A 16,013-nucleotide genomic window follows, 5' to 3' on the forward strand; every position below is an offset into this window, starting at 1 on the left:
CAGAGATAGAAATTAGGTAGATGGAAGAGACTGCTGCGGCGACACACACCTCTCAAGCATCGGGCAGACGAAGCTCTAACGAGACGTGGTGGTGCACATGTGGCAAATGCCAACCATAGCCAACAGAGGAAGAATCTAGATGCTGCCACGACTGGACCATTTCAATCCCGCCATTAGAATCAGTCGGTGAGTCCTTGTTTCCATCTCGCTGCATTACCGGACAAAATTTCCACCGTTACTGAGCAACAGCATTTTAAGGGGGTCGCACACCGGACGCGAAGCTCAGCGCGGAGCCACGTCTTTAAAATTCAAACGCATTGTTTCCTATGAGTGTACACACCGGCGGCGACATTCGGGGCCTGTCCGCGGCGCCCAGGAAGTTGTTCAAAATCCTGCTGCACCACAGAGCGCCATGTACATTGTTTACATTAAATGTATATTATATTTCTCTCAAATCGTTGTTAATGTACACACTGACTTCACCCTGTGCTGCAAGATACATCAGTTTTACATTCTTAATTTAACAGCTTGAATAAAGTCTAAAAATGTATAATAAACGTAGCTTTTTCTTTCTTTTTGCTTTGTTGTGCCATTTTTCCATGTACACTAACCTCAGTGCGAAATATTAAAGCATATGTAACGTTTCCCTGTTGATGTAAAACACTCCCATTGTGCAGCTCTTCTATCAGGAGTCGAGTCAAAATTGAGCTTGCGCGTATATATGTGCACGTCCGGTGTGCGAGAGGTGTTTTTGTTCTGATGGAGAAGGGTATGACAGTCTGATGTTACTGACAACACAGGATGGAAGAACCATTAGTTGTTTTACTTTGTTTTTGTAAACGGCGTGTGTCTCAATCAGCTCCCTAGTTCAGTAGTCAGGGCACTGATCAGGGAATCAGCCACATTCACTACCATACTGATTCACGACCTAGGGAACTAGGGAGCTGATTGAGACGCAGGGTTAGTATTTGCACGTTCGAGTTGTAAACACCGAATCTGTACTTCCGCCTATGTCAAGCGTGACCTTTTCAACGTAATTGCGTATTACGTGACATCACGAACGCTCATCCGAGAACAGAGCAAGGAGAACATTTGTGCTTATAAAACTTAAACTTTTTACATTTTTGTTAAAAAATGACTGATCGTTTCGCTAGATAAGACCCTTTTTCATCGTCTGGTATAGTTTAAAGCCCTTTGAAGCTGCACTGAAACTGTCTTTAGGACCTTGAACCGTCTGGTGCCCATTCAAGCCCATTGTATGGAGAAAAATCCTGAAATGTTTTCATCAAAAACTTTAATTTCTTTTCGACTGAAGAAAGAAAGACATGGACATCTTGGATGACATGGGGGTGAGTAAATTATAAGCAAAAGTTTATTTAAAAGTGAACTAATCCTTTAATGATGCCCCAAAAGACGCAGTTAAAAAAATTAATTTAAAAAAAATCTATGGGGTATTTTGAGCTGAAACTTCACAGACACATTCAGGGGACACCTTAGACTTATATTACATCTTTTGAAAAGACGTTCTACGGCACCGTTAACAAAAACTTATAAACCAGTCCCTCCAGAAAAACGCGATTATGTGATCGCCTGATTTCATGCATAATCAGCCAAAGTCCACATATTTATGCGGGGGTCGCATTTTTTCAAATACGCTGCACTTTCGCCGCATAAATTGCCGATTTCAGCAAGCAAAATGTATGCAGTGCAAGCATGATTTCATAATCCCTGCATTTTTGATTCAAAAAAGTCACATATATCTTAGCAGAAAGTTGAAAAATGTTGCGTTTACTTCACACTAGTAAAGCGCCATTATTTTCCCCCTATAGAGTGCCCCAGGGATGACGCGTTTTTGTAGGCCAACCCGGAAGTTAGCGGCACAAAGGGTTCCCTTGATCGAAAGCCTATGCATTTTTCCCATAGACTTCTGGAAAATCGCAGAAAATAAGCTGTGTTTAACAAAGGGTTATGACACTTAAACGTTTTGTCTATCAAGATAATCTTTACAAGTTAACACAACATTTATAGATTTTGAAGCCTAAATAAAGTCGTCAGATATAAAAGGCTAACAGTAGGCTATAAATGGACTACAGCACACCATGGTCGCGGATCAACGTCGTCACCACCAAACTTCCTCAAACTGTATTTAAAAAACAACGTTATTTAAAAACATGCTCGCTGATTATGATCTGTGCTGTTATGAATACTTTTCCACTTTTTCATGAGAAATGCCATCCAAATGTCCCGTTTTTAATGATGACGTCTAAAGTCCCCGCCAAAGGAAGTAATCCCTTTTAGCAGTTTGTTAGCAACTGCCGATTTTAAGTAAAATAACTTTTACACAGTAAAAGTTAAAAAAAATCACAAGTGGGTTATAACTGGTGTGTTTTATGTCATAGATCAAAACGTGAAAGTATTTAGAGGCTTTGTTAACCACAGACCTTATTGCAGGCGATTTAGCAAAAACCATAGACTGTAAAAATAGATGTACGACGCGACGCCGCTTCCTTCTATTGTATTGAACTGAAGCCATAATGGATGCCGATGGGCGCTGACACGTTACGCAAAAACGTCAGTTTGGAACTTGGGCATGCGCAGAAGGAATCGTCAGTGGAGCCCGGAGGCGGAGTCGCAGTATCAAACTTCCGCCCAGACGACTGTGTCATCATTGATGTATTTTAAATAGGCTATATAAATTGTAAGTAATTTCAAATTCTACCTATAAAATAATAGGCTATTCTGTTTCTAGAGCAATAATATTTTTGAAACAGCAAATTTAAACTCAATATAATATGCCACTAGAAACAACTCTAAAATGTCAGAAATGTCCTGCCATTTTAGATAAAAGCTTTAAACTAACGTTACAGGAGATCGATTGCTGTAGACAGTGCTCTATAATTAATTAGAGTAGGCTATCATTAGTTTTATCCTGCTAATTATTATTTTATACCCATAAAAATAATTAGTAACTGCCAGATAACGATCACCTGCTTTTTTCCTTCATGGCTAACGTTAGGCATGTTATCTTAACTAATAACGTTTATTAATTAGCTTATGAAGCCCACATTTAACGTTACCGAGAAAAGCTCAGATATCCGTCAGATCCTGTAGGTCAGTTGGTACAGTTTACTGCTGAACAGCTCAATTTGTCGTTGTGAAATAACACAGAAACTGAAAATTAATAGTTATTATTTATCTTCACTCTCCCCTCGAAGCCCCGACAGTCCTCAGACAAGCTGTCAATCAACTGTGAATCACGATTACACGCCCCGTTTCTATAGCACCAAATTGCTAGCTAAAATCAAACTTATCACAAAAACGAACAATTGAATATAAATCAGCGTGATAACAACTACCTTAAATGACCAAAACCATCTTTCGGAAAATTTTATTTGAAGCATAATTTATTTTTATGTTTTAACTTAAGTCTCATTCGTCTGCATTGAGCGGGCGGCGTTTATGACCTGTACTGCATCCAGCCACCAGGGGGTGATCAAAGAGCCCGCAGCTTCACTTTTCAGGACATATGAGGCACACCCGGCAAAAACCCATTCAAAAAACGGAACTCCTAAAATGCTAACTCGCTTCCGGGTTTTGCCTTAACGCGTCATCTATGGGGCACTCTATTGCCATGGGAACCTTGTGAAGTAACGTAATTACGCAACGTGAACATCATCTGCAAACCATGAAACCATGATGAAGCACACAAATCATTCTCATTTGCCAATAAAAATAAGCGCAAAAGAACGTGCAAAGCAGTTTTCCGGTGTGTTACATGACAGTAGGGGCAAAATATTTTGCACTCCGTGCAACTGCGTGTTGATGCTGGAAAACCACTTTCACTTTGCCACCGCTAAGGATGATTAAATCAGCAGTGGAAGCAGGCAGGAAGAAGCACACATTTTTTAAAATATTTTATTTATTCATTTTTATAGAAGTTGTTGTATATTAATAATAATACATTTATTTTATAGCTCTACAAACTCATATTTCTTTTGTAAAGCTACAGAACTTGTTTGACTCAATGTTTTGTAAGTTTGCGCCATGTGTTAATTAAGGTCTGAAATAAAACAGAATTGATAACTTAAATATTCTTTGATTTAGTATGCTTGCTTATCATAGGAAGTAATAGGAAATTACTATTTACATTAAAGTAGTAGCCTAGTGAGAACAGGGTGTTGGGGGAATCACCTTTTATTTTTTTCTGTTTTTCATCAAACCGCAGTTTTTGCAAGTTCCCGCAATTTCATCGCATAAAATTGCAAAAATATCCTGCATATTCCATCACATTTTTTAAGAAAATGTGCCGCAAAATCAAGCATTTTAGCCCGCAACAATCACAAAAAAATTCTGTGTATTTCTGGAGGGACTGATAAACCTTTAAAGACACACCTGTTGTGAGCCCCGAGATTGACATCTGTTTACTTCATTTTAACTTATTTTTTTAAATAATTGTGTTTAACAGCCGAATTTGTAGTGAAAAACCACATCACCCTTGATGCTGTACAGAAGATTGCACCATCCAGAGTCATGGCATGCAAATCATTAGGGATGCACCGATATGAACATTTTGGCCAATATTGATAACTGATAATTCTAATAAAAAATTATTGGTTATCATTATCGGCCAAAATTTTGTCTGATTGGTGGAATTTTTCGTATAGCATCATGGGTGATGTTGTTTTTCACTACAAATTCTTCTGTTAAATATATTTTAAAGTCCTATTTTACAATCCACTCAACACCACTGAAAATGCTGTAGTTTGTTTAGAGCAAGCTGAAAGAGTTCAGCCAAAGCATGTTTGTGAATCCATTCATTATAAAAAAACAACACAATGTAAATAAGAGATTCATTGTGCAGTGTTGCCAGATTCAGTGATTATAATGGGGAGCGCTCTTTGCTCACATTTTGTATGTAATATACCCTACTCCCAATGCTCTCAAAATAGTTAATATAAAAACTTAATTTCTATCAGGACCACTTTTGTCAAATATGATTGATAATTGCATAGAGTTTGTATTGGCGGTATGATTCTGTTCTGGGCAAGAACTCCCTGCACATCCATGCAGCCTAGCATGGATAAGAGCAGGGAAAGCAGCAATAACCCCCCCTAGGGTAAACAGAACAGAACCAACATATGCAGATATAATTAATGTTAATAATTTAACATGTACACATATTTCAAGAATTAGTCTGATTCAGGGGAATCATAAGGCCAATCCCTGACTGACGAGAGGAGGAGCTGGGGATGGAAGAGGGTAATTAGCTTTGTAATAGTCTTTGTCTTTTCATCCAATTTTCAAATACTTTTTTGCTCTAAAGGTGCAGTATTTAAAATTTATGTCTGCTAGCGACAGTGGGAGCTGAACGAGGCCACTGGAGTGATTGCGCAACACACGCCTCACGAGCAGCGGAACTTTTATTATGACACAGTCGCATGCACTGCTTCTACTTTTCCGGTCATGAGTATGAGGTAACACAGCTCTGTTTATCATATTAGATACATTTGAGTGTGTTGAAAATTATGTTATAACGTTACTCTGTGCGTTCGCTCAGCAGCTGCTGTGAGACACTGTTGCACACTTCAGTAAGCTAGATTGGTATTAGAATATCATATTAATTGCTGGATGGCTTGTGTTGATAAATGGCATGCAATTAATTTTAAAACGTACTGTTTGATGGAGAAAATTCTGTATTACTGTTACTAAAAATAAAGCTGCATCTGATTATGCTATGTTAGCTACTTCACAAAATAGTGTTTTTCTCTGACGCATGTTAAAGCATGGTACTCGCAAAAAATCAAGAAAATTAGATTTAAACAATAGGACTAATAAACGTGTTGAGCTATATAACAACAATTAGTTTTCTGTCTATAAATGTAACCAAACCAAAGTTGTTCCCTTGTCCATTAAAACATGTAAATATTAAAGCGTCTTTGGTGTTTCCATGGTTCCTACAAAATAAAACCAGAAACCGAGGGTAACGCGGGTATGACGCAATTGACAGGCGACTCCTCACACGTCCCAGAGCCGTGGGTAAAATCATGATTTTCTAATGATTTACAAATAGTTGGAAACATTTGGGATATTTTAAGTACTCAAGTGAACAAAATATATAACACTGGCCTAGTGGTTTTTGGAAATTTGACTGCAAAATTCTTACATATTGCACCTTTGAATAAAAAATTTTAATATTGCAATGCACCTTGTAGCTGCTTCAAAAATTAATGAACAAAGACTTCCAGAACCACTGATACTGGAAAAAGTGGGCCACCTGCAACTGACTAGCAAGTAGAAAATAATGAATCAGTTCTTTTCCAATGTTTTTTTTAAAGGACACAACCCTTTCGCTGCTATTTGTCCCCCTAAACTTCCTGTTTCAACAGGTAATACGCCAACACAAGAAAATAAAATGCACTCATCCATTAATTTCGTCTTTAAGACAAGCTTAAAAGAAAGAAAATTGCTTATCCCACCACCCCTCTCCTTGTCTCGGCCTGCCCTACTTGTTTTCATCCTGTCAAATGATGGCATACCTCATTGCCCGTACACCCTTAGAGCCCTGAAGACTTTGTTTTTCTTTTTTCCGACTGAGCTCCCACCTAAAGAAAGGCACACTGGTGGAGAGGCAGTGGTCCAAAACTGCTGGTACACAAGGAAGGCAATGGTGCCTGGCTCTTTTGTGTGGTTCAGTGGCTCTGGCATGGCAGCTTCAGTTAAAAAAAAAAAAAAAGAAAAAAAAACCCCTCAGAAACTCCCTGCTTTTCAGCCATTTACTGTGGATTTTATCCATTAGAGGTAAAGTCATGCTACTTCATATGTGAAAGATGTGCGTTTGGGTCAAAGTTGAGGGAACTGGGCTGGTTTGGGTGGCTGGAAAGCTTTGCGTCTGTGTGTCACGGCGCATCAGTGAGGAACCGCATTCACACAAAGCAACTGGCAGCAGGTTTGTAAAAACTAACTCATTCTTAACCACATGTAAGATACCCATGCAAAGGTGAAAATAAGGAAATGCACCAGTTTATTTTTATACAAATAAGCCTAGAGCAAGTCTTGCCGTCTGTGGACAGTTAACTTGAGACGGAAATGCCTTTCATTTCATGAGTACACAAGTTATGCCGTATTATATTAGGTCGAAGTCACAAAAGCTTCATTTGTTTACTTTTGTTTGGGGGGTCTGATTCATTTCAGATGAATGTTTTGCGCAACAGTTAGCAGACAGTATCACCCTTCACCTCACGCCTGTTTCCTCTTTTGAGTTTTGTTGAGTAATTTTCACTATGATATCTCATTTTGAACATGGCACACCCCAGTGCTGGGTTTCGATATTAGAGGTTGATGACAAAAGGAGTAATGTAGATTCACAAGAATCTCTAATAGGCTTTGACGCAGGTTGCCAGCAGACACTGCTGAGTCTGGTAACCCAATGCTGCTGCTTCCCTGCAGGCTGTTTTCCAGGATCCTGTGCTTGCTTTTATGCCCATTGACGTAGCAGCCTGATAGATGCCCTTTTTGTTGCATAAGGGGAAAGAGTTCAGACATGTTAAATATTGAAATACAAGCATTATATGGCTTGTTATTTCAGTCTAATAAATTATTTTGTAAAACATAAAAAGTAAATAAAGTAATGGAGGAGGGATTCTGTAGAGTTTTTAGTATTTTTTTTTTTTTTTTTTTTTTTTATTTTTGCTCTTGAGTAAAGATATAAAATAATTAGTGCTGTCAATCAATTAAAAAAAAGAACTAATTGCACATTTTTCTGTTATTTGTCATGATTAATCACACATTTCAGTTTTTAATACATATTTATATTTATAATTTTTTTTGTTTTGTTTTTATATGTAAAGCTTTCACATTGAATCTCCAAAATAATGTAGAAACATCATAAAGACAGTATATTTTAGATATTTGTTTAATGGCATCTTTTTTTTTTCTTTTTTTTTTTCTTTTTTTTTTTTTACTAAGTATAAAGGCCAGTATCACTGGTACAAGTACTGATTCTGATGACTATATGATTTTTTTTTTTTCCTTCTCGATTTTAGCCATTAATTATTGCCATTCAGCATTGCAGTGCAATTAAAAACTATCAATTTTCAGGCTTTGAAAAATAACTTTTAATTTAAGTGAACTTAAAACAATCTTCACATAAACCCATTGTAATAAATGTCACATTTAGCTGTTCCTTAAATATATCAGGGCTCAACGCTAGGTTGTTTTCTACTGGCCCAGGTGCACCAATTCAGATTTTTACTTGCCCTGCTAAAATGCACAGAAAGTTGTTTTCATCATTTTTGACCTATGTAACCTTGTAAACAGTGCTTTAAGATTTTCAAGTAGGTCAGGTAAACATGCAGTAATTGAATCATAAAACACTGCAGTCTTCACTGCATACATTATAAATTAAATATAGATTAATCCTTATTAAAGCTGCAAAAGTTATTCAGTCATTATTCAGTTATTCAGTCATTTTCTCTTTGTCTTTTGTTCTTTGATTAAAATCAGTGACAGACAGCAACAGGTTTATTAGGCTGCTGTCACTTTAAGACATGACGCACATGATGCGGATCTGACACATCCTATTTCCTCACACCTCTTTGTTCATTTAACACTTTTTAACTCATTTAAGATTGACTCATTTGAGATTTTTGACGTAATTTTGTGTTTTTGTCTATTTAAGCGTTGAAGAAAAAAGTCAATGCGGCACTGGCTAGCTGTCTGAAGTGGCATTCTGTGTGCGCGTTATGGGTGTTTGTTGAGTCATTTCACAGACAGCGCACCAGTACAGATTTGAGTTTTTTTGTGTCTTATGCTTGAATGGTTTAATACAGTGGTTCTCAAACTTTTTTGGTCGCACCCCTCTTTAAACCTTTAAAAAAATCTGGCGCCCACAACCCCACACCCAATACACATACCTGATTACCAAATAATTCAACTAAAACATAAAAAAACTGATTTTTACATTAAAAAACGTGCAATAAAAAACACCTGCATTAGTTTCACAAAAATAACAGTGAGAGAAAATAATAGTTCTGTCATGACAACTCTCGGAGTGTTTGGTATGGTAATGGATATGACAATGTAGATATATTTGGTCTTGGTGGAATAGATCTGCTACGCTGTTGCTCCTTTATTGCTGCTGCTGTTGATTATTGCTGCTGCTGCTGCAGAACAAGTATGGGACTTGCTACTGCCATTACATACACGACCCGCTGCTGTGAGCAAGTAAGACATGCTGCTGCTGTACGATATAGAGTACATGAATAACTGTAGTAGATCTATACAGGTGGAGCTGGGGAAGGTGGAGGGTTTCTGAAGCATGCTGCGCTACTAAGCAATGCTAACTCATGTATTTAAAGATTAAGCACGCAAGCTCATTGGCTACTAATACAGCAGGAACCAATCATCTGTGACCTATAGATAATGATGTGATATTTGGCAGGTTGTGTTAAAGGACCTATTAGTCTGCGCCATCTAGAGTTTCATGCCAGAACTTTGTATATGAGAATTTTTAATTTAAAGGTGCTATAGAACATCTTTTTAAAAGATGTAATATAAGTCTAAGGTGTCCCCTGAATGTGTCCGTGAAGTTTCAGCTCAAAATACCCCATAGATTTTTTTTTTTAATTCATTTTTTTAACTGCCTATTTTGGGGAATCATTAAATATGCGCCGATTCAGGCTGTGCAGCCCCTTTAAATTCTCGTGCTCTCTGCCCCCGGAGCACGCGCTTGCCTTAAACAGCATAAACAAACTTCACACAGCTAATATAACCCTCAAAATGGATCTTTACAAAGTGTTCGTCATGCAGCATGTCTAATCGCATAAGTACAGTGTTTATTTAGATGTTTACATTTGATTCTGAATGAGTTTGATAGTGCTCCGTGGCTAACGGCTAACATTACACACTGTTGGAGAGATTTATAAAGAATGAAGATGTGTTTATGAATATACAGACTGCAAGTGTTTAAAAATGAAAATAACGGAAGTCTTGTCTCCGTGAATACAGTAATAAACGATAGTAACTTTAACCACATTTAACAGTAAATTAGCAACATGCTAACAAAACGACAATTTACAAATATCACTAAAAATATCATGTTATCATGGATCATGTCAGTTATTACTGCTCCATCTGCCATTTTTCGCTATTGTTCTTGCTTGCTTACCTAGTCTGTTGATTCAGCTGTGCACATCCAGATGTCCTGCCCTTGTGTAATGCCTTGAACATGGGCTGGCATATGCAAATATTGGGGGCGTACATATTTATGATCCCGACTGTTACGTAACAGTCGGTGTTATGTTGAGATTCGCCTGTTTTCCAGAGGTCTTTTAAACAAATGAGATTTATATAAGGAGGAGGAAGCAATGGAGTTTGAAACTCACTGTATGTCATTTCCATTTACTCAACTCTTGTTATTTAATTATGCCAAGGTAAATTCAATTTTTAATTCTAGAGCACCTTTAAATAAATAAATAAATAATTATTTCAGTGATGCTTTGGATGAGAAATATAACCGCACCAATATATAACAGCTTTTGACAGTGCCTCACAAGCTCAGTTTCTTGTGAGTTGTGTCTTCTCACCGGAGCGCATACAGCAGCGGAGTACGCGCTATTCACAATAGCAGCTTGTGATTCCATCCTCTGAAACGGTGCTTTTCTATGGCGAGCAGCTTCTATGTTGGGCTTGTTCAGGCAGTGACAAGTCAAGAAGAGCGATTAAGTGCAATTGGCGTTTGGTGCAGCTTTATAAAGGCAGAGCGCCAACCGTTATTCATGCACTTGAACGCCATAGCAAAACTTTTTTTTCTGCTGATCTCTATCTAATTGTAATTAGTAATAAGAATGACTTTGATTAATATATTAATTTAATTAAAATTAGTCCATTGTCAGCCCTAATTATTTGGACTTGTATAGTGGCCATGAAGTGACATAGAGCCCTTCTCTTACTACTTCTAAATCTCCTCTTGTTTGTTGTTTTAGATTGTCATAGCCAAGTCACCCGTAGCCCCTTTTGCTGTGCTGAGCTACACTGTTCAGAGGGAGGGCATACGACTTGAGGGTAAGTGTGCTCGATGCACAGTGTACTGACAAAATTGAACCTACATGAACTTATGCCCATGTCATTTCCTGTAATAATCACAGAATGTCATATCAAAACATGACACCAGTGTAAGGCAGGTAAGTACATGTTATGCCAGTGGAAATTAAAATAAAAATTCATGTGGTGTTGCATGATATCACACAGGACTGGTTGTAGATGACATCAAATCAACATACTGATTTTTTTTTTTTTTTTTTATGGGAAGTACACATCCCTAAAAATAACATCCCTATATGTATAATATATTTTAAAGGGGTCCTATTATGATTTTTACGTTTTCAACTGTTTGAGAATGAAAAAGGTCTGCAAAGTTATTCTCTATTTCAGTAAGCAATGTTTCTGAAACGCTTTGATTGTAGTGTTGAGTTTTCTTCTGGGAACAAACGCATCACAATATTCCCTATTTAAATAATTCCTGCCACAAAAAAAAACAAAAACAAAAGAAATGAGGCCAGTTTGAGTTGTTAGTTGTGTGTTGAAACTCATAGTTATGGTTAGGAGCTTGACATTTCCCAAACATGCTCGAAATGGTTGACCAAGCACACTGTGCTTTTCGGAAGGAAGGGCTTCACAGAGACAAGAACTAAACAGAGTGTTACTGACAGACTGGGATAACAGGTGCTGCAACAATGTATATATGTTAAAAAAAAAATGTTTTTTGAACATTCAAGCATGAAAACTTATTCTAGCAGACCCCAAAAACAAAATCAAGACTTTGAAAAAGGGCACAATCGGTTCCCTTTAAGATTTAGACTAGTCATGTAGTGTGTATTTCAGTTGTTGCAGGCGAATCTTGTTTTTAGTAACTGAAAGTCACACTGTTTATTTTAGTGTCATTAATCGGAATCATAAAAAAAATACCATGGCTGGTTTGAAAAAAAGGCTAATAACACAAGTACAATCATTTGTGCATGTGGTTTGTGTTGTTAAACCTTCTGGGTCAGAACTTCTGCCCACTGCAGTTTAACTTCCAGGACCTCTGGCTGTCCTGTCAGGACCATTTGAATTCAATCGTGGGCTTCACAGTTTACCTCTGGGCGGTTTGTGTGGATTCCCAACACCACAAAACTTTAATGGGAAACAGGATATCAGAGGAAAAACATAGTGGGAATGTTTTGGCTCTTCAGCTGAGGTTTATGGTGGTGTATATGTGGTGGATTTTTAACAGCACTTGGAGAAGAATTCAAAAGTAATTCACCTTGATGTACTCAAGTTAATTTTGGTGTTTAGAATTGAAGTAGGTTTCTTATGTGTTTTTTCACTAAAAGCTATGATTGATATCAGTGGTATCAGTTCAATATAATTCAATAACAATGAATAATCAAAAAGCTCACACTTCCTGTTAATGCCTGTGCCGCATACTGATATGAGCTCACATTTAGGAGCTTGTTCTTGTTTTTGCTGGGTTTATTAGAGGAAGCAAGTACTAAATTAGCACATTCGGTGCTTTTGTTTAGAGAGATGCTGTAGATTTTGTATTGGGGAATTAGTGTAGTGTTAATTATTTAGGGCTGCAACTAACAACCATTCTGATTATCTATTAATTTAAATTAATTTTGATTAATCAAAATAATTGAAGGTTATTCCAATGAAATGTCAGAGAATCATCTGTCGCTAAAGAACTTGCCACATTTCCTTTAGAAATGGAAATATATACATTTGTAAGGTTTAGTATTTAATATTTTAATATTAAATTGTATATGTTATGTGTGTGTGTGTGTGTATATATATTAATTTTTTAATTATTATTAATTAATTATAATTTTTTTTTTTTTTAAGTCTCTTATGCTTACCAAGATTGCATTTATTTGATCCAAATAAAAACAAACAAAAAATAAACAGTAAAATCAAAACATTAAGGGGCCAAGAAAAACAAAGCAAACAAGGAAGCTAGCAGCAGACTAAGAATGTCATCATGGACTATGGTAGCAACTGAGACAGACACGGCATGTTTATTTTGAAGTCAGTCAGACCAACAGTACTGTAGTTAGAGACAATTACATGTTTTGTTCAATTATAGCTCTGTCCCACCGCTTATTTTTTTTTTTTTTTTCTCAGAGTGCCCCCCATACATAAGCATGTCAAATTTGGTGAGAATATCTAATTTTGAATTAGGAGTTACAGACATTTATATGTATGAACACACAAAAAATTACCCGCACCTGACTTTGATTGCATAGTCAATGACCGATGTTTCCGATTTTCCTACAGTGTTTTCATTTCGATCGGACTAATGGTTTCGAAGATATTCGCGAATGTTGTTTAAATCACAACGTTGCACTAAGCGTAAGGCGAAACCTAGCATGTTTAGTATTGTTGGACTCAGTAAGGTTTCAGGAATCTAAGGAGAATGACTGCCGTGAAAATAAGTTGGCCACATCCAAAATTATAAGCATGTGAATATTTGATTTTACCACTAGGTGGCGCTGGTACAAAACTTCTCAGACTCCTTAAGGGCATCGTGCCAATGACCCATACCGAGTTTCATAATGATATGTTTGTGCATTCGTAAAATACAGAATTTTCCTACAAAATTCAAAATGGCTGACACCCAAAATGGCTGATATGGGAAAACTGGATATCGTTTGACTCGGCATGATGCCCCGAATCTAACAGGTAACTATTAGTAATCTAACTATTTTTGGACAAACTGTTCAGAAGTTACAAGCAAAAATTGCCCTTTTTTTGTATCTCCAGTCCAAGTAGGTAGCTCTGTGTCAATACGCAGCATGTAACCTCAGGTCATACTTGTGATGACATGGACCAAGTTTGGTCTGAATACGATAAAGTGTTGAGGAGATGGAGCCTTACGTCTATTTTCGCAAGCGCAATGTAAAATTCGTTCACACGTTTTTTGAAAACGATTTGACAAATCGACTTGAATTTCATAGCAATGGTCTGAAGATGATTTGGTTTAATTTTTGTGAAAATCAGAACAATGGCCTAGGAGGAGTTCGAATTTTTTTTTTTTTTTGAAAATTCAGAATGGTGAGAATTTTCATGACATCATAGGGTGAGCGTCTTGAGCAGGGAATCGGAGGAAAATTTTGTTTCTAGCCCTTACAGTTCAAAAGCTATTAGCATAAACGTGAGAGTAAATTTGGACAGTCGGTGGCAATAGAGCGATTGAGATAGACACTCCAAATTTGCCATGGTGACAGTTCTCTATCTATCTGCCAAATTTCAAAACTTTTCCACAAGCAATACTGTGGGCTGCCATAGACTTTGAGAGCGGAAGAAGTAGAAGAAAAGGAATAATAATAAGAACGGCAACAGATACAATAGGTTTCGATCAGTTTGTGTCTTTGCTTAATAAAAGTATTAATTTCACTGATGCACTGACCCCAAATTTTTGAACGGTAGTGTTTACTTTGTTGTGCTCTTTTTAGGCTACAAATGTGCTAGTCAAACATCAATAATTTACTTACAGTTTGTGCAATGGGGGGGAAAAAGCTGAGGGAACAGAAGTCTAGATTAAAATATTTAAAATATAATTTTCCCCCCTAATATGTGTTCTGATTTTTTTGGTTTCAGCCTAGAATTAGTGTTTCGTTATATAACACAACATCTAAGCAATTCCCTATTTCTGTATTTTGCTGACAAGGCTTCTCTATAAAGTGATTGTGTGGTTGTGTGTCTTTGTGTTGGAGAGTGAGAAAGTCTTGTGTGTGTCCAGTTCAATCCAGCTATTGAATAGTTTTGCTGTGGTCTGGCTCTGTGCATCAGTTGTGTTAATCAGTCTCTCTCTCAACAAGTGCATCTTTGATGTGTGGCTCGCAAGGCCTGCCAGCTTCAAATAAAGACCCTGTATGAGAAAAGCCTTTGAAACACTCTTCACACACTTCTCTCTGAGCTCTTTACACTATGTCCTCAAGTCAATCGCACACGCATACACTAATACTTCCTGCCAATATTTGATCTCAACACGCCTCTGTACTTCACTTTAATCCAGAAATGATTATTGTTTGTTACTGGTATGTGGGTGATGCCAAAAGTGCTAATGCAAATTAATGAAATAATAGAAACCTCGACTTCCTCATCTGAAACAAACACCTCTTCCTCCAACTGTGACATTGTTTGGGTTTGGTAGGATTTTTTATGTTTTTGAAAGTCTCTTATTGTCATGAATACTACATTTATTTGATCAAAATACATTTTAAACAGTAATGTGAAATATTGGTGCAATTTAAAATAACTATTTTCTATTTTTATGTATTTTAAAATGTGATTTAAGCATGATCCTTAAATCATTCTAATATGTTGATTTGCTGCAAACATGTCCTATTATTACCCCAATTTAAATATTTACTTTCATGTTTGATTAATTTAACGCAACCTTGCTGCATAAGAGAATTTCTTAAAGCACTTTATTTTAAGGTTACATATACTTACATTTAGTAACATATAAGTATATGTTACTATGTAACATATACTTACTAGTAATAACAGTAAATCATGCATAATTGCAAGTAATTAACCCTAAACCAAGCCCTAACTCTAACCTTAACCCTGTAGTAATTGCATGTAGTTAATTAATATTACTCAGTGCTTATTTGTGCAATTACACTGTCACAATGTCACCTTAAAATAAAGTGTTCTATATCAACTAGTTGACTTCTCTGTTCTAAGCCCAGTTCGCTTGACCCCAATCAGACACGTTTCTTGAGGGCATTTACGTGACTCATGTTCTTCAAAACAGCTGTATGGAGTGGAACAGAATGCAGGGGTCTCGAGTTGACGTGACAAAACACAAAACTTTTTCTAATTTAGAAAAAATATATAAATATGCACTGGAAATGAATATTTTGGCCCCTAACCTTTTAAATGTTTATCATGGCATACTGTACCAGTCAACTCTGTCTTGAAAAATGATCTCATTACTTCTAACTCATTCTATATTCCCGTCATCC

At 36.8% G+C, this 16,013-nt stretch overlaps 1 protein-coding gene across 4 annotated transcripts in view; it reads left to right on the forward strand.

The window, feature by feature from the left end:
• Nucleotides 1-16,013, forward strand: part of rad51b (RAD51 paralog B) — a 71,130-nt gene that overhangs the window by 35,859 nt on the left and 19,258 nt on the right. For 3 of the 4 annotated variants that reach the window (XM_067384728.1, XM_067384727.1, XM_067384729.1), the window contains one exon: nucleotides 10,983-11,061. The exons of the other annotated variant lie outside the window; for it this stretch is intronic. In XM_067384728.1, the coding sequence (XP_067240829.1) occupies nucleotides 10,983-11,061 (79 nt within the window). The remainder of the gene's footprint in view (nucleotides 1-10,982; nucleotides 11,062-16,013) is intronic. 4 annotated transcript variants of the gene reach the window in all.

Source organism: Chanodichthys erythropterus, chromosome 4 (assembly GCF_024489055.1).
Source record: "Chanodichthys erythropterus isolate Z2021 chromosome 4, ASM2448905v1, whole genome shotgun sequence".
In the NCBI taxonomy this organism is placed as follows: domain Eukaryota; kingdom Metazoa; phylum Chordata; class Actinopteri; order Cypriniformes; family Xenocyprididae; genus Chanodichthys; species Chanodichthys erythropterus.